At 39.9% G+C, this 27,021-nt stretch overlaps 1 protein-coding gene across 6 annotated transcripts in view; it reads right to left on the bottom strand.

Moving 5' to 3' along the window:
- Positions 1-9,087, bottom strand: part of MICU3 (mitochondrial calcium uptake family member 3) — a 93,643-nt gene extending 84,556 nt beyond the window's left edge. For 5 of the 6 annotated variants that reach the window (XM_003902459.4, XM_009212565.4, XM_009212562.4 and 2 more), the window contains exon 1: positions 8,669-9,087. In XM_003902459.4, the coding sequence (XP_003902508.2) occupies positions 8,669-9,049 (381 nt within the window). In that variant the 5' untranslated portion in view covers positions 9,050-9,087. Of the gene's footprint in view, positions 1-5,739; positions 6,849-8,668 lie in introns of those variants that run through there. The other variant, XM_031669363.1, reaches the window with a different exon arrangement.
- Positions 9,088-27,021: the final 17,934 nt, after the last annotated feature.

Genomic DNA, 27,021 nt, shown 5'->3' with positions numbered 1-27,021 from the left:
CTGAGTCAAGGCAAGTTCTTTCTGCCTATGAGCCTATAAAATCAAAACCAAGTTCGTTACTTCCTAGATACAATGGGGCTACAGACATTGGGTAAATACACCCATTCCAAAAGGGAGAAACTGGACAAAACAAAGGGGCTACAGGCCCATACCAGTCCAAAATCCAACAGGGCAGTCAAATCTTAAAGCTCCAAAATGATCCCCTTTGACTTCATGTCTCACATCCAGGTCACACTGATCCAAGAGGTAGGCTCCCACAGCCTTGGGCAGTTCTGCCCCTGTGGCTTTGCAGGGTACAGCCCCACTCCCGGCTGCTTTCATGGGCTGGTGGTGAGTGTCTGTGACTTTTCCAGGTGCATGGTGCAAGCTATCAGTGGATTTACCATTCTGGGGTCTGGAGGCTGGTGGCCCTCTTGTCACAGCTCCACTAGTCAGTGCCCCAGTGGGAACTCCGTGTGTGGGCTCTGACCCCACATTTCACTTCTGCACTACCCTAGCAGAGGTTCTCCATGAGGGCTCTGTCCTTGCAGCAGACTTCCACCTGGACATCCAGGCGTTTCCATACATCCTCTGAAGTCCAGGCAGAGGTTCCCAAACCTCAATTCTTACTTCTATGCACCCAAAGGCCCAACACCACATGGAAGCCTCCAAGGCTTCGGGTTTGCACCTTCTGAAGCAATGGCCTGAACTATACATTGGCCCATTTTAGCCATGGCTGGGACACAGGGTACCAAGTTTCAGGAACGTACAAAGCAGCAAGGTCCTAGTCCCAGCCCATAGAACCATTTTTTCTTCCTAGGCTTCCAGGTCTGTGATGGGTGGGGATGCTGTGAAGATCTCTGACCTTGCCTAGAGACATTCTTTCCATTGTCTTGGCGATTAACATTTGGTTCCTTACTTATGCAAATTTCTGCAGTTGGCTTGAATTTCTCCAGAGAAAATGGGTTTTTCTTTTCTATCACATCATCAGGTTGCAAATTTTCTGAACTTTTATGCTCTGCTTCCCTTTTAAACATAAGTTCCAATTCTAAACCATATATTTGTGAATACATAAAACTGAATGCCTTTAACAGCACCCAAATCACATCCTGAACAATTTGCTGCTTAGAAATTTCTTCCAACAGATACCCTAAATTCTCTCTCTCAAGCTCAAAATTCCACAGATCTCTAGGGCAGGGACCAAATGCCACTAGTCTCTTTGCTAAAACATAGCAAGAGTCACCTTTGCTCCAGTTCCCAACAAGTTCCTCGTCTCCATTAGAGATCACCTCACCCTGGACTTTACTGTCCACATCACTATCCAGGATTTTGGTCAAAGCCATTCAACAAGTCTCTAGGAAGTTTCAAACTTTCCCATATTTTCGTGTTTTCTTCTAAGCTCTCCAAACTGTTCCAACAGTTTGCCTATTACCCAGTTCCAAAGTCACTTCCACATTTTCGGGTATCTTTACAGCAGCACCCCACTCTTACCAGTACTCATTTATTCTATTGGTCTATTCTTACACTGCTAACAAAAACATACCCAAGAATGGGTAATTTATAAAGGAAAGATGTTTAATTGACTCACAGTTCCACATGGCTGGGGAGGCCTCACAATCATGGCAAAAGGTGAATGAGGAGCAAAGTCATGTCTTATATGGTGGTAGGCAAGACAGTACATGCAGAGGAACTCCCCTTTATAAAACATCAGATCTTGTGAGACTTATTCACTATCACAACAACCGCATGGGAAAAACCAGCCCCCATGGTTCAATTACCTCCCACTGGGTCCCTCCCATGACATGTGGGGGTTATTATACTTCAAGGTAAGATTTGGGTGAGACACAGAGCCAAACTATATCAGCTTGCCACTGCTCTATAACAAAGTTCACGGAATATTCCAAATCTTTGTTGTCATTTCAACAATTTTCACAGCATCTTCACCAGGATTAGACTACATCTCAAGAAACCATTAAATTTGCTCATTCACAGAGGCAAGTCCTCGTCTGTTAAAGTTTCAACATGAAATTGCAGCAATTCAGTCTTATCTTTAGGCTCCATTTCTAATTGCAGTTTTCTTGCTATTTCACCACCTCTGCAGCTACTTCTGTCACTGAAATCTTGAATACCTTGAGGTCATCCATGAAAGCTGGAATTAACTTTTCCAAACTCCTGCTAATGTTGGTATTTTTACCTCCTCCCATGAATCACAAATGTTCTTAATGGCATCTAGAATGGTATATCCTTTCCAGAAAGTTTTCAATTCACTTTGCCCAGACCCATCAGAGGAATCACTATCTATGGCAGCCATAGCCTTATAAAATGTATTTCTTAAATAATAAGATGTGAAAGTCAAAATTACTCCTTGATCCATGGACTACAGAATGGATGCTGTGTTAGCAGGCATAAAAACATTCATCTCCTTGTAAATCTCCATCAGACCTCTTGGGTGACTCGGTACATTGTCAATGAGCAGTAATATTTTGAAATGAATGTTTTTTTTCTAAGCAGTAGGTCTCAATAGTGAGTTTAAAATATTCAGTAAGCCATGCTACAAACAGATGTGTTGTCATCTAGGCTTTGCTGTTCCCCTTACATAACACAGGTAGAGTAGATTTAGCATAATTCTTAAGGGCCCTAGTGTTTTCAGAATGGTAAATGAGCACTGCCTTCAACTTCAAGTCACCAGCTGCATTAGAGCTAACAAAAGGGCCAGCCTATCCTTTGAAGTTTTGAAGCCAGACATTGACTTCTCTGTAACTATCAAAGTCCTAGACGGTATCTTCTTCCAATAAAAGGCTATTTCATCTCTATTGAAAATCCGTTGTTCAGTGTAACCACCGTCATCAATTATCCTAGCTAGATCTTCGGGATCACCTGCTACACCTTGTACATCACCATTTCCCACTTCACCTTGCACTTTTATGTTATGGAGACAGCTTCTTTCCTTAAACCTCATGAACCAAATTCTGCTAACTTCCAACTTTTCTGCTACAGCTTCCTTACTTTTCTCAACTTTAAAAGAATTGATGATAGTTAAGGCCTTACTCTGGGTTAAGCTCTGTCTTAAGGGAATGTTGTGGTTTGGTCTTCTATACAGACCACTAAAACTTGCTCCTTCTCAGCAGTAAGGCTGTTTTGTCTTCTCATAATCTGTGTGTTCACAAAGAGCACTTTTAATTTCCTTCAAAAACTCTTCTGCTGCATTCACAACTTGGCTAACTCTTTGCACAAGAGACCTGTCTTTTGGCTTATGTGGTATTTCAACATGCCTTCCTCATTAAGCTTAATCCTTTGCACCTTTTGATTTAAAGTGAGAGATGTGCAACTCTTCCTTCCACCTGAACACTTAGAGGCCATTCTAGGGTTAGTAACTGACCCAAATTCAGTATTTTTGTGACTCAGGGAACAAGGAGGCCCGAGGAGAGGGAAAGAGACTAGGGAACAGCTGGTCCATGGACTAAACCACACATAACATTTACTCTTTGCTGTCTTATATGGGTGTGGTTCATGATGCATGGTACAATTAAACAGCAAGGTCAAACATAACTGATCACAGATTATCATAATATACAATAGTAATGAAAAAGTTTGAAATATTAAAAGAAATATCAAAATGTGACACAGAAACATTAAGTAAGCATATAATGTTGGAAAAATGGTGCCAACAGATTTGCTTAATTCAGTGTTGCCCCAAACCTTGAACTTGTAAAAAATGCAGTATCTGTGAAGCACAAGAAAATGAGGCACAACAAAACGTATGCCTATATGCATCTGGCAAATTCTTCAATATTCTGGGTAAAAGCAAGCATATCCTCACATCTCAAGATATGCTGCCTTGAGAAAAGAGGCTGGAAAAGATATAAAGAAACATAATAATGTATGACTATTTGCGATTATTATAGATATGAAAGAGATACAAAATTTGTCTAACTAGTTTTCCACTCCAGAGTAATACTCAAATATGTTGCTTGAAGCTTCTTAAGGTGAACAAATCATAAAATAAGATCATGTCTTCTGTACAATTAAGTAAAACACTGAAGTATGTTAAGCAATCTAATCATTTTTTTATTCTGGGCCTGAAAAACAAGGCAGCTCTAGAACAAAAATTTTTCCCACTAATAAAAATAGTGCTTTAAGGCTAAAACTTTGAGGTTCTAATCAGAATCATCTCTTTATAATATATATAAAGGTCAAAGCCATAGTTCACTAAAAAATTTGGCAACCCAAACTTGCACAATTAAAATAAATACAGTACCACGTGACCTGATCTCCCAAAGCCTGGAATTTTGACCTTTACCGAAGTCATCCCAATTCAAATGCTAAAAATAACTGTTTTAGCTGAACAAAATATTAAACTCAATTCTCAGTGTATGTTCCATACAAATATTTAGCATGAGCTTATTTATTCAACAAATAGATATTGTGCCTATCAGGCTACGACGCTTACCAGGCAATGAAGATATAAAGGTGACAAAGATGAACACAGTGCCTCTCCTTAAGGGGCTAAGACAAGTAAAGAAGACAAACAATGACTAAATAATCACAAAAAAGTCATTATCTGAAAGTAGAGAGAGATATTTCAACAAATCTATGGAGTCAGGGAAGGCCTTCCGAGTTCAGAGCCAATGTCTTTGACATAAAAATCTTCAAAGGCTATCATATAAGAGAACCGTATTTCTGTAAATTACAGCTGGTCACTTCCATCAGTTGAATTATTCTGATAACACATACAGGTTAATTTACATGCCAGGCTTATGCTCAGCAGCATATTACACTTAAAAGAGATTTTATAAATCAGAAGTTCTTAGCTATAGTTTTAAACATCAAAATGAATCATTTCTATCACTTCAGGAAAATCAAAAATAATAAATGGGCTGGGTGTAGTGGCTCACGACTGTATTCCCAGTACTTTGGGAAGCTCAGGCAGGTGGAACTTGAGGTCAGGAGTTTGAGACCAGCTTGGCTAACATAGTGAAACCCTGTCTCTACTAAAAATACAAAAAACTTAGCTGGTCACGGTGGCAGGCGCCTGTAATCCTAGCTACTCGGGAGGCTAAGGTGGAAGAACTGCTTCAACCTGGGAGGCAGAAGTTCCAGTAACCGAGATCACGCCACTGCACTCCAGCTTGGGCGATGGGGCGATGCTATGTCTCAAAATAATCATAATCATAATCATAATCATAATAAATGAAGTAGCAGCACAGGTTTAAAATAAAATTTCTTCTTCTTTTTTGAGACAAGTCATGCTCTGTCCCCTAGGCTGAAATGGTACGGTGCAAAAATAGCCCACAGCAGCCTTGAATTCCTGGGCTCACGTGATCCTCCTATCTCAGCCCCACTGAGTAGCTGGGACTACAGGCACATGCCACTAAAATAATATTTCTGAAAAATGGCAGACTGACCCCACCATTCTCTTCCAACATCTTCTTCCCCTAACCACATTAAATTCACGGTAAACGAGTATAAAAAGGTAAAAATACAAAAGAGCTAAGATAGAGAAAAGGAGGGGAAACTAAAACACTCAAGAGAATTTATAAAATTTTTACAAAATTGAACAGATGGAGGAGTCATACTTGACTTAAGAGAACAGAGGCACTACCTGAGTTCTGCAGAGAAGACCAAATGGAAGTAAGGTATTAATATTTGCTATACAGAATCCCAAAATGGACAAGGCCTTGGGAACTATGGAGCTATGGAGTCAGAGTAAGTAGTGGGGCTAAAAGCAGAGGATGAGATAACAATACCTAAGTATATCACCAACATACATGCTCTTACATATATGTGCACACGTGTCTGCTTCCAGAAGACTACTGCACCTCCCATCTCTCCTATTTTTTGTAGAAGTTCAACAGCATCAGAGAAAAAGAGCTATAAAATACTGACATTTCAATGCTACATTAATAAAAAGCCCAGATCACCAAACGAAAGGACATGTTGTGCACAGAGACCTTCTGAGAGGTTCTCAAGTAACAGACGGGTACCAACCACAAATATGTGAGGAAAACCTCCATAATGAAAGCAAGAGCTTATAGAATCAAACAGAAATAAAAAGGAACCTGGAAGAAACAAAGCAATGCAGAGAGAAGGCCAAACAAAGTTATAATTTATATCCTTAGAAGTCAAAATGAAGTTATAATTTATATCCTTAGAAGGCAAAACAAAGATATAATTTACATCCCTACAGCAAAAAGAGAAAATATAGCAGCCATGAAGCAAAATAGAATGCTATAACTCATGAACATCAGAGAACACAAAATCGTTCTTTGAATTAAAAAAGTAGAATAGCAGAAATAAAAAAAATTCAGTAGGAAGGTTGTAAGATAAAGTCCAGGATATCTCCTATAAAAACAAACAGACGAAAAGATTTTTAAAAAATGAAATATAAGAATGATTAGAATTAGATTACGATCTGTCAGGAAATTTAACTTCAAACAAACAGCAGTTCCAGAGAGAATAGAAAGAGGGAGAAGAGAAAAATCATTAAAGAAATAATACAAGAAAATTACACAGAATTTTTTAGACATGGATTTCCATATGGAAAGGCCTCTTAAGAACCTAGCACAATCAATGAAAAAATATCCACACCGAAGCTCATTACTGTGAAAATTTCAAGTACCAGAGATAAAGAGAAGATCATAAAAGTTTTTGGAGAGGGAAATACAAAAGACACGACAATCAGAATGCAGGACTAGAGGCTAGGGAAGGGTAAGGCACAGGACTTTAGCATTATTTGACTTCTAAAACAATGAACAGAAATTTTCATAAACACTAAGCAATAATAACATAAGTGCACAAAAGTAGACAATAAACGAATAAAAAATATATATATAGAGAGAGAGAGAGAAAGAGAGAGAGGGAGATTGAGAGAGAGAGAGAGAGAGAGAGAGAGGGAGTTTCACTCTTGTCACCCAGGCTGGAAAACAGAGGTGTGATTTCGGCTCACTGCAACCTCTGCCTCCCAGGTTCAAGGGATTCTCCTGTCTCAGCCTCGCCAGTAGCTGAGATTACAAGCGCCCACCACCACGTGCCCGGTTGATTTTTGTATTTTTAGTAGAGATGAGGTTTCGCCATGTTAGCCAGGCTTGTCTCGAACTCCTGACCTCAGGTGATCCACCTGCCTCGACCTCCCAAAGTGCTGGGATTACAGGCATGAGCCACAGCGCCTAGCCAAAAAATAAACGTATTGAACGTTCTTTAGTAGTACCATTGTTTTAAATATACTGTGTTAACTCATTTAACTCTCATAACACCCTAGGAGACTATTAGCCTCATTTCACAGGTGAGGAAACAGGCATTGACAGGTCAAGTAATTTCTCCATAATGACACAAGTAGCAAGTGGTGGAGTCAAAGTTCTAGTTTTCCGAACGTGGTCTTTTTAAAAACTGTGCGATACCATTTCTCAACTGTAAAAGTAAAATTAATTTTAAGAAAGAAAAGAAAATACTACTTGAATTCCCTACCTTGCTGATCTGTTCCCAGCTCAACTATGGTTAATTAAAAGTTCTGTCATCACGAATAACGCTGTTCCTTGCCAAGCCACAAAAGAGTATGTGTATGTGTGAAGGGGGTGGGGGTGGAGGTTTGAGGGTATTTCCTAGTATTTTGAATATTCATGTATAAAAGGACTTTACATTATGTGCTTGTGATCTGCTGATGGTCCATAAAGCAGATTCTGTAACCTAATTGTACTGACAACCTCCACCAAAGGAACGGATGAACTTACATCAGATCACCACTGTGTATTAAGAAAAGAACAAAGGCTATATAAATTGCATTAAAGTTAAAAACAGCATAGCTCCCTGTTTCCTAAATTATTTTCATCTACGCCTTTCACACTCTTCGAGTTTTGAAAGGAAAATCTCCCTAGACAATTTTCCTAATCATTTACATGACTATTAAATATACTGATGTGACAAAAAAAAATCACGATCCTTTACTCACTGTTGCCTTTCACACACCTTTACCTTATATTATTAACTACATAATGACAGTTGAACATTTTCATGTGACTTTCTTCTGAAGGAGTTAGCGTCATTCACAGCCTCCTACATTTGCTATCCTATCCATTTTGTGTTTTATTGTACCTACTAATGGGATTCTGGCTTTAGTCGGGGAGGGAAAAAGAGAGAAATACATGTCTCTTTTTGAACAATTTTTTTTTTTCTTTTCCAACCTGGTAACATCAACATTCCTTGGGTATAAGGAGGTTAGCATGCAGGTTTAGCATTTCCTTTCTTGGGACTAACAAATTCCCATATGCTAATGCAGTGGCTTTTGAGATCTCAGACCACTGCTTCGAACCTCATCCTAATGCAACAGACCTCCTGGGTCATTTGCTGTCGCCCTGCGCAATCTAGGTATTCCTTTTCCCCACACCTACAGCGGTCCACTTTTCGCCTGTCATGGCCTTCATTTCTGAATCTTTTTTTGTAAGAGGGGAGGGGTGTTGGTTTTGGGTTTGTAATGATACTTGGTAGCTGCAGCATCAGTGACAGCATGACCTGTCTTCCCAACACGTGGGTGACCAGATTCCAGGCTGTCCGGCCTAGGTGTCAGCCTCGCTCACGGGAAGTTCCCCACCCGCGGCCACAGCGCCCGCACAGTCCCCACAGTCTCCGGGGTCCTGCGCGCCCGGCACGAAGGTCACAGCCCTCGCGAAGGTGTGACGCGCGCCCGCGCACTCACCGTCTCCTTGGCAGCCGCCACCGGGATGGGCAGCATCCCCCGGCCGCGGGGCGGGTCTTCGGGCTCCGCGACCGCGCTCTCCGAGGGCCGCCCGGTCGCCGTCGAGCCGGCCCTGGGGTCCCCGTATAGCTGGTAGCACACCAGGCCGACCAGCCCCCCGCCGGCCGCCGCCGCCACGCTCAGCTCCCCCCAGCGCCGCCGCCGCCTCCACGCCGCCTCCGCCACAGCCCTCTCCTCATCCTCCCGGGAGGAGAAGGGCCGGCCAGAAAGGCCCGGGGCCGCCCCCGCAGGCCGCCCCCACGGCCCAAGGAGGGGCTGGTGAGCGCAGAGTGGAGGCGGCAGCCGGGGTGGCGGCCACAGGAGCCTTCGCAGCGCAGCCATCGCTGTGACTGCCCACTTCAGAGCTGGGAGGGGGCGGAGAACGGACGGGCGGGGGTGGAGGGGGGCGCCGAAGCCTCGCGAGAAGTCGGTTCCGCGAGCTTCGCGGCCGGCCGGGAGCTACCCGTATACTGGCGCGGCCACGGGGACCCGCGACGCCACCGTCAGCGCAGGGGACTCCGGGGTCGGCCCGGGAAGAGCCTAGAAGAGGCGGCGGATCCCGGCTCTGCTCCCCGGCCCCGAACCCCCAGCCCAACCACGCAGTCATAAATTACCGCGCCGGCCCCGGCGACACCTGGCTACGTGGCAGCGCGACACCTCGGGCACAGCCGAGTCAGCGGAACTGAGGCGTGACAGATTGCGGGGCTGCCGGGCGCCCCAGGCTGTCTGGGGCCCGCGCCGCTGCTACGGGCGGGGTGGGTCTCCGAGCAGGGGTCAGCGCCCGTCTGGGACGCTCACATCTCCTAACGGTCTCCTGACCTCCAGACTCAAGGTCGTGAACGATTTGCAATTGTATCTTCACATATATGACAAAAATGAGGTATAAGCACTTGGCTCAAGTCATAACGATTGCAAATTAAGGCAAACACTTTGACGACTCAAGGGCAGCTTCCGGACTTTTGATGGGAGAAGGCTGATGCTGTTTTTTAGAAGCATTAGCACACCCGAGGTCACTTAATTCAACAAATCGGAACTGTCTTGTGTCTATAAAACGAAGGATTTAAAAACTTCTGTGAATAAGATAAAACCTTGAATGATACCCTGATTTTTGAGGGAAGGGCTGTTGGTATAAAATACAGAAATGATAAGCGTATTGTGTCATCTTTTTGTTTTTGCTGTACTTTTTGTTTGCTGTATTGTCAGTATCAGTTTTTATGAGAAAGTGTAGGTGAAGTTCCTATCAGTTTCTCTCCCCAGACCCCGATTTCGGTAACTTGAATTATGTTAGCTTTCTTCTTCATACTATGGAATAGTGCCGGGAGCCCCTAAAATATTGTGGATCTAAGGGAATAGACAACTAAATACAGTGGTCTCAGTCGGGCTGCAGTGACAAGAGAATACAAGATCAGTTGATTCTGGCAATTCTTATTAAGACTAGAGGCTTTCAGAGACGACTAAATGAGTTTTTTTTCTGGCTCATGTCCTGCAATTTCTGTTCCTAACACCTTGCATGTAAGTAGCCCATCAGGTACACCCCGTTACCTCTTGTTTTAATAGAGGTTAATAGCATTTTGCTTTCTTAAAGCTGCTAAAAGTGGTAAAAAGAAAAATCTTCTGTAGCAGATGAACAAATTGTGTCTATTTTAAAACCCGTCTCTGGGTTTTTTTCAGTTTCAGCCTGTTGGTTTTATGTAATCAATGCCTAAGGAAGACTCGGTGATAGCTTCTTGCTTTATCACCAAATTTTCCTCCATTTATGCTTTCTCTATATTCTGGAAAATGTTAGTTTTCCCAAATTAATTATTTTCTGGGTAATAATTATATATATTATATGTAATATAATAATTATATTGACAGGGCGCGGTGGCTCACGCTTGTAATCCCAGCACTTTGGGAGGCCGAGGCGGGCAGATCATGAGGTCAGGAGATCGAGACCATCCTGGCTAACACAGTGAAACCCCGTCTCTACTAAAAATATAAGAAATAAAAAGACAGGCGTGGTGGCATGCACTTGTAGTCCCCACTACTTAGGAGGCTGGGGTGGGAGAATCGCTTGAACCCGGGAGGTGGAGGTTGCAGTGAGCTGAGACTGCACCGCTGCACTCCAGCCTGGGTGACAGAGCGAAACTCTGTCTCAAAAAAAAAAAAAAAAAAAAATATAATAGTTCTGACATTGTTTACCTTGAACTGAACATGATTTCCTGATTTTCTCATAAATTCTCGGTGTAGCCTAATGCCGGAATTCTTGGACAGACTGATCAATTTTTATTAGTTGCATGTTAAAAGCTGAGTAGCTCTAGGTGAAAGAGCGAGACTCCGTCTAAAATAAATAAATAAATAAATAAATAAATAAATAAAAAAACTAAGTAGCTCTAAACGGGATTAGGGAGGTAATAACATCACATTACAGATGAGGAAAATGGCGTTCTTCATCTAAGGTGACAAATATACATACGTGTAGATTTCTATGTAGTTTCTCTACAGTTTTCTAAATTTGATAGAGCTCCTGCAAACAATTTCTCTGGTTAGAAGCTAAGTACTGATGTGAGAAGGGCTAAGTTTAGGTGTGTAAAGCAGTCAGAGAGCTTTGGATAAAATATCTCTCATGTGCAAAAGTAACTTTACTAATAATTTTCAACAGTACCTTCCCTCTAAAGGCCAAATTTCCTTAAGAATAGTTACTGTTTTCTTCCCACGTTTGATGCTCTGTAACTATAGCTACACAAAAATAACCTAATTCCCTTGTTATGTGGGTATTTTTCTGAGTTTAATTCCCAGAGGAAAATTTTTAAGAAAATGCAATGTTAGGAATTTGGAATCTTTTTTTTTTTGAAATTTCAGATAATATTGTTGGAGCAATATAGAGTCAGCCCAATATCCCTTACCTTTTATGTCATTTCTACTGGGCATTAAGAATAACCCCCAAAATGCCCCTACTCCACAGTGAGAGCCCACACCTTGAAAGAAATATCCACGTAACATTCACTATGGTCTAGATAAAAAGAAATATTCTGAAACATTAAAAATGTTTAAAACAGCGGGGATTAAGCCAAAAAGCGTTTTTTAGGAAAGCATATACCTCAGTGGATAAGTAATAAACTAGAAGTCAAGAAATCTGGACTCTAGCCTTGGATTTGCTACATTTTAATTATAATGCTTTGCAAGCCACAGTCTCTAAAATAGTGGAGTTGAAATCAGTGATCACCTCTGAACGCATCTTTCTAATGAAGTAAAATGCTCCAAGTATATCAGTAAACCATAGAAAGATACTTCATAGCATTTTTCATATATCATTTCTCTTCTGAAAATCTACAATTGGCCTATGATTGCTTTCTTCTTTCAACTTAAAATTCCATCTCCTGACCACACAGGCTAACGTCTGTAATCCCAGCACTTTGGGTGGCCAAGCTGAGCTGATCACTCAGGAGTTCGAGACCGACCTGGGCAACATGGCAAAACTCCATCTCTACAAAAAATACAAAAATTAGCCAGGCATGGTGGTGCGTGCCTATGGTCCCAGCTACTTGGCAGGCTGAAATGGGAGGATTGCTTGAAGCGGGGAAAAGGAGGTTGCAGTGAGCCATCATTGGGCCGCTGCATTCCAGCCTGGGTGACAGAGCAAAACTCTGTTTAAAAAAAAAAGAAAAAAAAAATTTCATTCCCTTATCTAATTATTTTAAGGTTCTACTGCATTTAAAATTGCAAATACATTAGTAATTTTGAGAAGTTTGAAAATGTAAAATATAAGTGTAATAGGCAGGAATGTCTTGTTTAACAAAACTTCTATTGAAATAGACTGCTTTCCTTATTTTGGTCATTGTGACTTCCAGATTCTTGACTAGTTAAAAGAGTAGCAGTTATATCTGAGATCTATATTAGGGCACATGAACCGCCCCATCTCCGGGTCCACTCAAGTCTACCAGCAGAGAGCAAGGCTGCAACCATCTTCGTCCCTCTTGGGAAAGTTGTGATCAATTTCTCAAATTGTCTCCCACCTTCGATGCTGTCTTCCTTAGGGGACAATTAACAAAGGAGACAGTGTTGGGGAAGGTATGTTCTTGTTCTGTTTTCTTCAAAGTGCTAGCCACCAGCAATCTGGAACTCAATTCCTCAGCATCCAGGGCTATGGAAACCAAGTTACCCAAGACACTGAGGGTCTGTTTTCTGTTTTGATGAGCTCTCACTCCCAACGACTGTAATCTGCCTCTCACCCTTTTTCCATTAGGCAAAGCCAAGCTGAGTCTAAGCAACATGAGGCCAGGGCATGCATCTTCTAGCCCAGTTCCTGGCACACATTAGCACCTCAATTATATTTACCAAATGAAAGGCAACATCTTGAGAAGAGGGGAAGGTAGAGGCCAACACAGGAAGGCAAGTTAGAGACAAGAAAACACAGTGGGGCATCAGACACTAAAGAAGCTGACAAAGCGAGCAGCACATCAAACAGGAAATGCAATCAACACAGATGGGAGGCCAAAGGGAAAAAGCAAGGGATTGGCAAAGAAGGATCAGAGACAGAGTGTGGGCTGGGTAAAGTGGCTCACACCTATAATCCCAGCACTTTGGGAGGCCAAAGCAGGAGGATTATTTGAAGCCAGGAGTTCAAGGCCAGCCAGAGCACCATAGTGAGAATCTGTCTCTACAAAAATTAAAATTAAAATTAGCCAGGAGTGGTGGTACATGCCTGTAGTCCCAGCTACTTAGGAGGCTGAGATGGGATAATTGCTTGCACTAGGAGTTCGAGGCGCAGTGAGCTATGATCGTGCCACTGCACTCCAGCCCCTGGGTGACAAAGCAAGACCCTCTGAAAAAAAGATGAGGGGAGAACAAAGTATGATCACGGAGAAGGCTTGATTCAAGAACAAATTTCGTGATTTCAAGATTCTAGCACTGAAGTTATCCTGTTACATATTGTTTGGCAGTATCCTCTTGAACTAGAGCCTGAAAGCAATAGGTTTCCCCCAAGACTCTGACTCTGTCCATTCTTTTTCTTTTTTCTTTACTTTTCTTTCTTTCTTTCTTTCTTTCTTTTTTTTTTTAGACGTAGTCTCGCTCTGTCACTGGCACGATCTCGGCTCACTGCAACCTCCGCCTCTTGGGTTCAAGCAGTTCTCCTGCCTCAGCCTCCTTAGTAGCTGGGACTACAGGCATGCACCACCACATCCAGCTAATTTTTGTACTTTTAGTAGAGACGGGGTTTCACTATGTTGATGAGGATGGTCTTGATCTCTTGATCTGTGATCTGCCCACTTCAGCCTCCCAAAGTGCTCGGATTACAGGTGTGAGCCACTGTGCCCAGCTGACTCTGTCCATTCTTTTGGTTCTCCGAGGAGAGTGCAGCATCATCCATGGCCAAACGTCACTGACTTGACTGGCCACACCTCCCCTTTTGTTCTTAGATCTTTCACTAGTGACAATAACCAAGCTGGCAGTTGTACACATTTAACTACCTAACTTCCAGACCAGTAACACCCTCACTTTGATTACTACATCTATCCAGTCTGTTTCACATAATTTCCAGGGACTTTGTTGATGGTGTCTCACTGTTCAATTCCTGTTGTTTAAGTCCCGCAATCCCCTGTGTCTTTTTTCTCCATTTGGTGGTAGTGACTTCTTATGTACTTGGAACACAGGCAATAGTGGAACGGACTTACTACCAGCAAAGCCTCCCACCCAAAAACAAGGAAGGTCTTTCTCAATTGTCATGTCCTATTTTCAAGTCTGATGGTGATTAAAGCTTCTATGCTCATCAAAAGGTCTTCTGGTGCAGAATAACCTCCTACTAACATAATGATCACCCATTACATAAGCATGACACTTTGGTAGCAAAATGTTATGGGATTTTTGGGGTGTCGTTTTCCTGTCCAGAAACCTCTGTGGCCAGTGGTGCCTTTGCCTGAGTTTTGCTTGGGCCCGCTGGGCTAAGCAGTATCTACTAGAGCTGGACATATGCATATCATATCTATGACCCATCAATTTCACTTTTTAGGTGAAATACTCATGAAAAAAAATGAGTACTTACGTCCATCAAAAGACTTATAGAGAAGGCCAGGCATGGTGGCTCACTCTTGTAATCCCAGCACTTTGGGAGGCCGAGGCGGGAGGATCACAACGTCAGTAGATCGAGACCATCCTGGCTAACACGGTGAAACCCCATCTCTACTAAAAATACAAAAAAATTAGCCGGACATGGTGGCGGGTGCCTGTAGTCCCAGCTACTTGGGAGGCTGAGGCAGGAGAACAGCGTGAACCCGGGAGGTGGAGCTTGCAGTGAGCCGAGATCACGCCACTGCACTCCAGCCTGGGCGACAGAGCAAGACTCTGTCTCAAAAAAAAAAAAAAGTAATATAGAGGAATATTCATAGTAGCATCATTTCTAGTTGGCAACAAACCAGAAACTATTCATATATTCATCAACAGTGGCCTGGATTATTTAAAAATGTGGCATATTCATATAATCAAATGATATAAAGCAATTAACATTACTGAATTGCAACTACATGCAATCATTGGGATAAATTTTAAAGCAAAAGTGAGGTAAAGAAGGCAGACACAGAAGAATCAACTGTATTATTCTATTTTAAAAGCTCAACAACAACAACAAATAGATATAAATAATGTTAGCGATTAGGATGGTGGTTTCCCTAGGTGCAGGGAAGTGATCAGAAGGGAGAAAAAGGAGCTTTGGGAGTTCTGTGTCTTGATATGGGTGCCAATGATATGTGTATTTACTCTATAACTATTCATAGAGCTGTCCACTTACAATTTTTATAACATTTTTATATATGTAACACTTCAATAAAAAGTTTATATAAAAGAAAACATAGATTTTCTTCCTAATGCTCTTATACTAATGTGTTATTTACTAGAGGACTTTGCTCAGTTATGAACTCTGCAACTTAGAGGGAATGTGTAGAGCTTGAAAAGAGTTCAACTAAGAACAATAAAATTGATTGAAGAATTGGAAACTAAAGGAAAAGTTACATAAGCTTGATATAGCCTGAGGAGATTTAACCAAGGAGTATTTTAATAAATTTCTTTCACTACTTGAAGACTACTAAGAAGACACTATTAGTGATTTTTCTTATTTATTAAGGAAAAGGCCAAAAGGAACTTGGTATTTTAAGCAAACAGTGTAGTGTTTCATCTTCTTTAACTTGCAGCATTTTCTCCTCTGAAATGTCCACATGGACAGACCCAGTAGGTATGTGGTCGTAAGGCCTAGTGCAACCAGTACATACCCTTGTTTCTGGCTCTAACCCCAGACTGTCAGGTGTTGGATGGGGAAATTGCTTCAAGAGCAGATAACCAAATAGAAGTGCAGTCTTCAGAATGGATGGAAAGCTCAGCATAAAGAGGGAGCCATTAGAGACATCAAGAATAGCCTAAGGTTAGTCAGTGTACATACCTGCAGAAGTTTAGTGGGATGGCCAATGAGTTTCATCCCCTGCCAACTTCAGTTGATTGGTATTAGTTATCCAGAACACTGTGCTAAGCAAAATTATCAGGCCAGGCCCAGAATTCACAGAAAAAAGTAGGTGGGTATCTCTGCTAAGATTGGGCTATCAGATTGGGACTGAGTTGGGTTGTTAAGTCCACCACGGTTCTTTGAAAACGCTCTACTAAGAGAAGATAATGCAAACAACAGCAGGAACGGAAAATCTCAAAAAAATATTCAAATGTTTTTGTAATATGCATGGGAACATTTAATATCTACCCTGTAATGTTATAGAAGACCGAAAAGAATTTAGAGATAGCTTATTCTGGGAATTTTCTAATCTTTCTAAGTTTTTGTTGGGGAGTGGTGGGCGTGGGGTGAGGAGGGGAGTGCTTAGTAAAAACTGTTTGTCAAAAGAAATCTTATTTCTTAAACCCCAAAATACAAAGTAGATAACAGCACAGTGTCTTTTGTTGAAAAGGAGGGAAATCTGGACCTTGTCCATTTAAAGGCTCCTTTTCAGCTCCCACAGTGGAGCCTGAAGTACCTTTGTAGACTATTGGGGCTTAAATATCACTAAAATATACACTCTTTCAATTTTTACTGACGAGGAAACTGAGAGGTTGCCAGGTTAAAGAATTTTCTCTGAGTTATACTGCCAGAAATTGAGCCTAGATATTCTGCCCTACATCTAGATAGTTCCTGTATTAGAATCATCAGAAACTGAGAGAATTTAAAACTGTTTTTCTTAAGGCACACTAATTTGCAAGGAATAGAAAAGCAATTACATTAGCTCGAGTAAAAGACATATTTTAAGGATAAAATTGTATAGAATCCAGAGAAAAGTGGTACTATGAGGTGTCAGGAGGCGTGTTAACCAGGTCAGCTCTAGGGACCTACATCACAAGAGCTCAAGGCCATTCATTCTAGCACACTGCTGTGAACATGACTTGGCTACTAATTCCACAAGTCTCTATGAATCTTAATGCAAATTCTAAAGAGAAAGCATTAGCTTGGTCTGGCCTATAGACGTTTTCTTCCTTTGTTAGTTTTTCACTCCTAGGCCAGCCAGCTGTGTCTGGGAGGAAAGGTGTGGAGTCATATGGAGATGCAGTTTCTGGGAAAGGGAGAACAACTTCCCTTAGAAGGCCCTGTGGACAGGTACCAGTGGTGTGCTGGTAAAGTGTTAACAATGGGTTCTGGGGTAGAAGAGGTGGGGAGTCCCAACTTGTAGTGTTTTCAGATTTCCATGGCATAAATACTCCCACTATGGTGATTTCAGGCTACCAATATGACATTACTGATTGCACAGTTGGGAAGAGATGCATGGCAGTATATTATCATGTATAATTTCCACGATCTACATCATATAAAAGACAAAATAGATAATGGTAAAGTAAAAGTGATGTTTTTAGTACTTATTACATTTTATAATATATTTATCAAATAAATATAAATTATATTAAGTTTAATATAATTATCTAATTGTAAGTTTACATAATTTAATTTTTAATAACATCTCTAACAACTGGCTCAAAAACTCCTGAAAATTTAACAATCAGCTCTAGTGAGTTAGTGCAAGTTGGCTCCAGTCCACCAATACGGTATTTAAAGATCACCATCTCTACCTGAGTTTGGAGGCTCTTGAAGACTGCTTCTGACATAAGAAAAGGACGGGGTGAGTGGGACATATGACTAAGCCAAAAAAGATTAGGATTAAGAATTTGCGTTTATGGAAGGATCACTTGCACCCAGGAGTTCAAGGTTACAGTGAGCTACGTTCACATCACTGCACTCCAGCCTGAGTGGCAGAGTGAGACTCTGTCTCCAAAAAAGAGTAAAGAAAAAAAAAAAAAAATACGCCGGGCACAGTGGCTCACACTTGTAATCCCAGCACTTGGGGAGGCCGAAGCAGGGAGATTGCTTGGGCCCAGGAGTTTGAGACCAGCCTGGGCAACATGGTGAAACCTGGTCTCTTAAAAAAAAAAAAAAAAAAAAAAAAATTTGCAGGGCATGGTAGTGTGTCCCTGTAGTCCTAGCTACTCCAGAGGATAAGGCCAAAGGATCCCTTGAACCTGGGAGGCAGAGCCTGCAGTGAGCCAATATTGTGTCAATGCACTCCAGTGTCGGCAACAGAGCCAGACCCTGTCTTAAAAAATAAAAAATAAATACAAATAAAAGTAATAAAGAATTTACCATTAGCCACAAAGGGCAAAATGAATTTAGCCGTCCTTTAATGAAGAGGAGGGAAACAATCCTTCTCACTCTCCCATGATTGTTAATTGGTTTCAATCAATGTATATGCAGATACTACTATGGAATTATTTCTATTCTCTCAAATTAATTATATTTGTTGTTCCAAAGACTTGGAATTAAGGAATCATCTCAGTCTGTAGATACTGGACAGGTACAACTAACTACTCAGATGAGGTAGAAATTATTCTTGAGCTGAGTTTGTAGGTATTCAGTTAAAAAGGTATGCTTTTAACAGCTGATATCCAATAGGGAGCAGCTCTCATTTGATATTGCCAGGTCATTAAGTCTTGCTTTAGGTTAAGGTCAATTTTTAGGCTTGATCAAAATATATGATTTCAAATTCACAAGTATAAAATACATCTAATCAATTCTTAAATTTATTATACTTAAATTTCATATTTTGTCCACATGAAGGTATTCATTCTTAAGCCAAAGTAATTACTGAGTGTTTAGGTCACTATGCAATATATTTTTCTGTTAAAATAAATTAGTTTGCCTCAAACACTAGAGATTGATCTAAAATCAGAGTCTGAAAATATGGGTGTTCATAAATTCCTTGGCAACTGAAGCGTATCAAAACCCTTGCTCTTCAAAAATGATTGCAATTCTTTTTTCACGATGATCTCAAATCTTATGCTCAGGAACCTGCAAACCTTGGACCACCACATCAAGGGAAATGAAGTAAAACTTTCACTTGATGACAAGACTTTGTAGAAAACCACTAAATTAGCTACACTAACATCATCACACAGGTGCACGGGTCTCCTTGAACAAAGTATTCCAGAGTAAGATGGCCTGTTCCTCCATCATTCCAGTGTTATACTGGGAAACCAGGTTTGATTAGGATTTCATTGTGTGTAGCATTTGTTTCAGGGCATAGGCTTTGATCAAAATCTATGTAATGAAGACCTATACTCCGTGATATCTAGAATTAATCAGTGAACTACGTCTATGGCTAAACACAAATGTTACACTGATTTACTTATTAAACAAACACCTATTTGCCTGTGAAGAGTTTGTCTCTGAAAGTGAATTTTAAATATAGAGGAACACCAAGCAATAATAAAAGCAGTGTATAAAACTCGAGGTTATTATCCAAATCAGGTGCTTTTTTAAACTGAGAATTAACCAAATGAAGAAGGAAGAGCTGAAAGATGTACTAACAGAACACTTCATCACTTTAAGTCCTACGAAAGTAGAAACACACGAGAAATGAATTTCAGCATATGGTGTGAAGGCTCCTTTGTTCTCACTTCCAGTCTGTATATTAAAATTAACTTTTCTTCTAATCTTTCTTCAATAATTAGGAAGGACTGAGATGACAGTCAGCCGGAAAAGGCAACCGGGCAGTTGGAGATGTGAAACTATAGTCTTGGGAGAGAGGTGTTAAAGGTGGTAACTGACTACTGCATGGAGCCCTGTATTGGAATTTAAATGAGTTTCAAATGTGAGATTAGTAAAAAGGAAAAAAGCTTTGAAAGTTCACATATGCAGTAAACGGATTATGTTGCAGTCAAAAATTTATAAATTACATAGCGCTTGTATCACAATGAGTAGGAACTTGCAGATATATCTATAGAAATACATGTTAGGATTAAGGGAACTTCGGAAATTGGAAAGTCAGGTATCTATAAAAGTATTTTATCTGGATATTTGTTTTGATAAAATCGGTCAAATATCAAATCAATATAGAAGTCCCATAATTTGAACCCTCCTTATCTTCTTTAAAGCTCTGATTTTAAGGGAAGGAGAATTTAAGTAATTTGAAGGGACAGGCTTGTGAAAATTAGTCTGCAAAGCAAAGTTATTGAATTATCTCTTCCTATTAAATTTTGCCTTCAAATTCCCTTCACAGAATGTTAGACTGAATGGAACCACAGAGATAATCGAATCTAAGGACCGTGTTTTAGGGAGGAGGAAACAAGAATGAATCACATCTTACCAGGGGAAATGTCCTGATCTGTTTCCTGTCTGTTTCCCATCCTTTTTCTGGCACTCTCTAACAGAACTTCTTCCAAAATGCCTCACCTTTCCCAAGGCTGGGTTAGCACATGTTGCTGCCTATGTTTTATTTATTTATTTATTTATTTATTTACCTTATTTTAAGTTCAGGGGCACATGTGCAGGTTTGTTACATAGGTAAATTTGTGTCTTGGAGGTTTGTTGTGCAGATTATTTCATCACCCAGGTATTAAGCCTAGTACCCATTAGTTATTTTTCCTGATCCTCTCCCTCGATAGGCCCCAGTGTGTATTGTTCCTCTCAGTGTGCCCATGTGTTCTCATTATTTAGCTCCTACTTATAAGTGAGAACATGCAGTATTTGATTTTGTGTTCCTGCATTAGTTTGCTAATGATAATGGCCTCCACCTTCATCAGTTTCCCTCTGCAAAGGACATGATCTCATTTGTTTTATGGCTGCATAGTATTCCATGGTGTATATGTACCACATTTTCTTTATCCAGTCTATCATTGATGGGGGAAAAGTTTTGCAAACTGTGTATCCAACAAAGGTCTCATATACAGCATTTATAAGGAACTTAAGCAAATTTACAAGAAAAAAACAACCACATTAAAAAGAAGACATGGGCCGGGCACGGTGGCTCACACCTGTAATCCCAGCACTTTGGGAGACGCAGGCAGGTGGATCACCTGAGGTCGGGAGTTTGAGATCACCCTGGCCAACATGGTGAAACCCCGTCTCTACTAAAAATACAAAAATTACCTGGGCCTGGTGGTGCATGCCTGTTATCCCAGCTACTCGGGAGGCTGGGGCAGGAGAATTGCTTGAACCCGGGAGACAGAGATTGCAGTGAGCCGAGATAGTGCCATTGCACTCCAGCCTGGGTGACAAGAGCAAAACTCCGTCTCAAAAAAAAAAAAAAAAAAAAAAAAAAAAATTAAATTAAAATAATAAATAAATAAATAAATAAATAAATAAATAAGAAGACATACGGCCAGGTGCGGTGGCTCATGCCTGTAATCTCAGCACTTTGGGAGTCCAAGGCTCGTGGATCACCTGAGGTCAGGAGTTCGGGACCAGCCTGGCCAACATGGCGAAATCCCGTCTCTACTGAAAATACCAAAGTTAGCCGGGTGTGATGGCGGGCTCCTGTAATTCCAGCTACTCGGGAGGCTGAGGCAGGAGAATCGCTTGAACCCAGGAGGCAGAGGTAGCGGTGAGCCGAGACCACGCCATTGCACTCCAGCCTGGGCAACAAGAGTGAAACTCCACTTAAAAATTAAAAAAAAAAAAAAAAAAAGAAACGAAAAGAAAGAAAGAAAAGACAAAGACATACATGCAACCAACAACCATATGAAAAAAAACTCAACGTCAGTGATCATTAGAGAAATGCGAACCAAAACCACAGTGAGACACCATCTCACACCAGTCAGAATGGCTATTATTAAAAAGTCAAAATAGATGCTGGTGAGGTTGTGGAGAAAAAGGAACACTTATACACTGTTGGTGTGAGTGTGAGTTAGTTTGTGGAAGACAGTGTGGCAATTCCTCAAAGACATAAAAACAGAAATACTGTTAGACCCAGCAAGCTCATTACTGGGTATATACTCAAAGGAATAGAAACTGTTTCATTAAAAACACATGTGTGTGAATAGTTCACTGCAGCATTATTCGCAATAGCTGCTACCTACTTTTAATAAAGCACCTTGAACTCCCCCAGTCATAGCACTACAACTAGAATGTAATGTGCTCCTTTACTTGCTTGTCTCCACCAGCGGGACTATAAGCTTCAGGAGGACAGAAATCATATTTGCCTTTTAACGAACACAGACCTTCCCTATTGTGTAGCACGAACTTACATATTTTTTGGATGAATGACCAATACAGCATTTGTTTTTGTAAAATTACTGAGAATCCATGCAAATTTAACCTGAATAGAAGTTCTTTCTTCAGGATAATAGAGCTGTGGATTGAATTATTTTTCAAAATTCAGAAACCCAAGTCAATCATCTATTAGATCAAAATAAGATTGTCCTGAAAAATACATTTCTATTGTAATCACTCATTAGAAATACTTACCATGTATTATATGTGTAACTTTAAGGAAATAATAGCAGATCTGAGTTTACTGAAGTCAATTATAAAAGGCTGCTGTCTGAATCTTTCATCTCTTATTTTTAAAAATTCAGAGGTTATTTGCTGATGTGACTGTGTATTTTTGTTGCTGATTCTGATAAAATGCAGTTTTATAGGTGATGCAGTTTTCAAAGAAGAGCTTCTCTTTTTACTTGTTTTGTATGACAGCAAACTACTCCACATCCAGTTCCTTGCCATTTCATTTACTTGACTCAGCTCCTTGTCCTTAAACTCGTTTCACAATTTCATTGCCAGCTATAAACTTATAGCCTTGTTCGCAGGAAGAGCTTGAGTCAAATATTTTCAGCGTCAACACTTTCGCGGTATCCTGACAGCTGTAGAGTATCTGCTGAGCCGCTTTTTATTCCTCCTCAAGACTTTGACATGTTCACAATTTTTCTGTGATTTTTATCTTCACTAACGACCTACTCATGATAGTTGTGCTCTTTCTTTCTTTCATTTTTGGAAGTGAGACTTGAATGAAGACTTTACCAACAGTGTGATTGGAAGCTGGAGAAGTGAAACTTGGAAGCACTCATTCCTGCGTATCAAGGTTCCTCTTGGCCTTATCAAGGGTTTGGCAGCGTATGTGACCACATCGTCCTCTACTGGCTGACCCCATGAGAGGCCGGTGGCCACTCCCGCTCTGTGGCAGAGAATGTCCTTTCAGGGCATGGCTTTATGACTAGAGGTTGTTATTTTTAAGGTAAAGGATATTTTTCTTAGTAAGCACCTGTTTTCTAACGATCAAGTTACATTTTATGTCTTGAAACAAACATCCGATAACTTAGAACTATCCTTAGTTGGAGGAAACATAAAAATTAATTCAAGAAATCGAAGCAAATATTTCAGATATCTGAAACAGTCTTAAGGAGCATATTGATCAATCAACAGATACTTATCAGGTATGTAAAATATGCCAGGCACTGGTGTAGCTGCTTGATGTACATTAAAAAACAAAATAGACAAAGATCCCTGCCTGCATGGAGCTTCATTCTAGTATGAGGACTTCACGAATGAATGTGAGTTTCTCCCAGGCTATCCTCAAATCAGACTTCTTGTAAATGTGACATATTTCAATAATCATATTCTGTGTTCTGTAAACCGTATTCCGAATATTCAGTAATGTAATTGTTTTTGTCTTATCTGCTCCAGACCCCCTTCAGGGCAAGTAGGAAGTGACTGGCAACACATCACATATTAAGCTGGTGACAACACATTGCATATTAATCACATATTAATAATCACGTATTAATCACATATCAATCATGCCTTGTCGTTCAGAAGTGTTACTCTGCTCCCATCCACTAGTGTTTCTTACTCCAGAGTGATCATTATAGAAATCTATTTATGTCTTCTAAAATGGTGTGCCAAAATTTAAGAAACGCCCTTTTTAGTCCTTTCTCTATTTCTCTTCTCCCAGTTCACCTCCCTATAAGGGATGGAGGTTTATTTCTGCTCCTCCAGCAGTCATTTGGGTAAACTCTGGAGGGGCAGTTCTTGCCTAAGGCTAGATTTCAGTTCAGTATAAACAGGACTAATTACCTCAGGCCTCTAGTTAGGACACAGAAATGGGTAAACAAGGCTTTAGTTGCTCCCATCACTTTGCTTGAGAGAATGAAATTTCAATGTAGTTTAATAAATCATCATGCCATTTTCTGACTTTTAAAGAGAATGTAATTAATCTATATTTTTGATCTTACCATAGATTAAACATTTGTATCTCCATTCCTGTAATGGTATTTTTTTTTTTTATTTCTAGCGAATTCTAAGGAGAGACAATGAACAAATACATTAATTACATAAATCTACTGACTTCTTAAATTTTATGATTATATATATATATATATATATATATTTTTTTTTTTGAGACAGAATCTCACTCTGTGGCCCAGGCTGGAGTGCAGTGGTGCGATGATCTCTGCTCACTGCAGCCTCAACCTCCTGGGCTCAAGCTATCCTCCCACCTCATCCACCCAAGTAGCTGGGACCACAGGCGTGCGCCACCACGCCCAGGTAAGTTTTGTATTTTGTAGAGATGGGATTTCATCTTGTTGATCAGGCTTGTCTTGAATTCCTGGGCTAAAGAGATCCTCCCACCTCGGCCTCCCAAAGGATTGGGATTACAGGCATGAGCAACCATACCTCACCATGAATAGATTCTTTATAAGAGTACAATTTTAAAAAATCAGAATTTTGATGGCAATTTTATACCCTTGGAAAGGCAATTTACCTGATTAAAAAAGTTTTTTAACCTCCACAAAACTGCCAGAGCTGAATGTTGATTATTTAATTTTTAAATTCTTATAATAAAAATACTCCTCTCACGTTTACATTGCCATTATCTTTTAGAATAATGCCGCACATTTAATTTAAAATACTATTTGAAAATGGAAAAACTAAGAACAAAGAGGCTTAATAGCATTTGTGGATACATTCATAATAAGTAAGTAATAAAGGAATGGAAAAATGCCATCTATAATTACTTTTCTTGCCCCATTGTTCAGTTGTTGATTCTGGGAACAATCAGGTATAGTAATGCATGTGAACAGTGATGTCAATTTGAACCACATTTTTTTAGGTATACTTCATTTGCTCTAGAGAATCAATGTATATTACTATTTGGAAATTTGCAGCGTAATTTGGTGAGAACAGCATTGAAATTGGATGTGAAACATTTTAATTTCAATTATGATTTTCCCATTAACTAGGTGAGATTAATCTGAAAGCCATCTTCCTCATCTGTAAAATGAAGGTGTTTGGTTAAGGTGATCCGGCAAGTTTCTTTTATACAGTGAAAAAAACATAAAATACTTACACCATATAATTTTATAATATATTTAAATGATAATAACAGAAGATCATATGTAACACTAATGAATGAATGTATGGGAATATGTAACACTAATGAATGTATTTAGCCAGGTGCTGTAAAATAGGCCACTTCCGAAATAGCTTGTTTATTTTAGAAGTGTATTTAATTCCTTCATATCCATCTCAAAATGCTATTTTAACATTTAACATTTCACTGTAGGAAGCATAAAAATTATTTTTTTGTGCTCCAAATAAAGAGCATTGTTAATTTTGATGATGCTATAATTCCACAAATCATTTTTACTTTTTTGCTTCCTGGAGCAGAACAATGGAATTTTAAGTGGGTTAAAACCCAGGGAAAATTGATAATGACTATCACCATTAAAATGATAACTTAAATGTTGTAGCACTAATGGATTTTCATACCCATTTATCCATATAATTTCTATATCACGTTTGCAAGTTGGATAGACCACGTGTTGTTATCCTAATTTTAGAGGAAAAAAACTGATTTCCAAGAAGGTGGTGCAATTTTCCCAAGGTCTCTTAACTAGTGAGTATCAATATTCTGCTTATACTTAGCAAGGTGAGAAGGGAAAAATAATACAAGGTAACAAAATTGAATTATGTGTTATTAGTCTTTCCTGTTCTTTGTGGGGGATAAAATGCTCTGGATTACAGTAGCTGCTTTTCCTGAAATAAGCAAATAATAACCAAGATGTTCAATTTGTGCCAAATTTTCATTCTGCTTGAATGTGATCCCTCAAATTATGTGACCTCATGGTCAATTAATATTCCTCTTTTCATGTGTACTGAATACTTCCCATGGAAAATACCCAGCCTGTTCTGGTTAAGGTGTGGGATTTTGTGTAGGTTGCAGATGTTCTATGCAAGTCGTTCAAATTCAGGAACTCTGATTTATCACAATTATCTTAAATAATACCTGTTGAATTTAGATTTTTCTCTCCTATATGAAAGAGCATCTAATATCTAAGTTATGACTTTAAAAATGTACATAAAACTTTTGACATACTTCCATATTTACAGAAAAGTTACAAGAATAGTACAAAGAACTCCACATACCCTTTACTCAAATTCTTCAATTGTTAACCTTTTCTTTTCTCTTCTCTCCTCCTCTCTTCTCTTCTCTTCTCTTCTCTTCTCTTCTTTTCTTTTTTAAAGTTAGGATCTTGCTATATCTCCCAGGTGAGAGTGCAGTGGCACAATCATAGCTCACTGCAGGCTTGCACCCCTGGGCTCAAGTGATCCTTCCGCCTCAGCCTCCAAGTCCTGGCTAACATTTTTTTAAAATTAACTTTTGTAGAGACAAGGCAATCCATGTCACTCAAGTTGGTTTAAAATTCCAGGCCTCAAGTGATCCTCACACCTTGGCCTCCCAAATTGCTGGAATTATAGGCATGAATCACTACACCCAGCCAATTGTTAACATTTCACTCCATCAGCTTGATCGCTTGCTCTCTCTCTCTGTCTCTTGTTCTGTAAGCTTATATATATATTTATTTAAATTCAAATAAATATACATTTATAAATATTTATATATTTATATTTAAATAAATATGTATATATAGTTTCTGAATGATACAAGAATAATTCTGCAGATATAATGCTTCTTTATCCATAAGTCTTATTTTGTATTTCTTAAGACTTTTCCTTATGTAACCACAGTTCAATTATCAAAATTTGGAAT

The sequence above is a fragment of the Papio anubis genome, chromosome 8 (genome assembly GCF_008728515.1).
Source record: "Papio anubis isolate 15944 chromosome 8, Panubis1.0, whole genome shotgun sequence".
NCBI lineage: Eukaryota > Metazoa > Chordata > Mammalia > Primates > Cercopithecidae > Papio > Papio anubis.
Note: the sequence above shows the minus strand (reverse complement) of the source record. Positions and strands in the feature narration are given on the sequence as shown.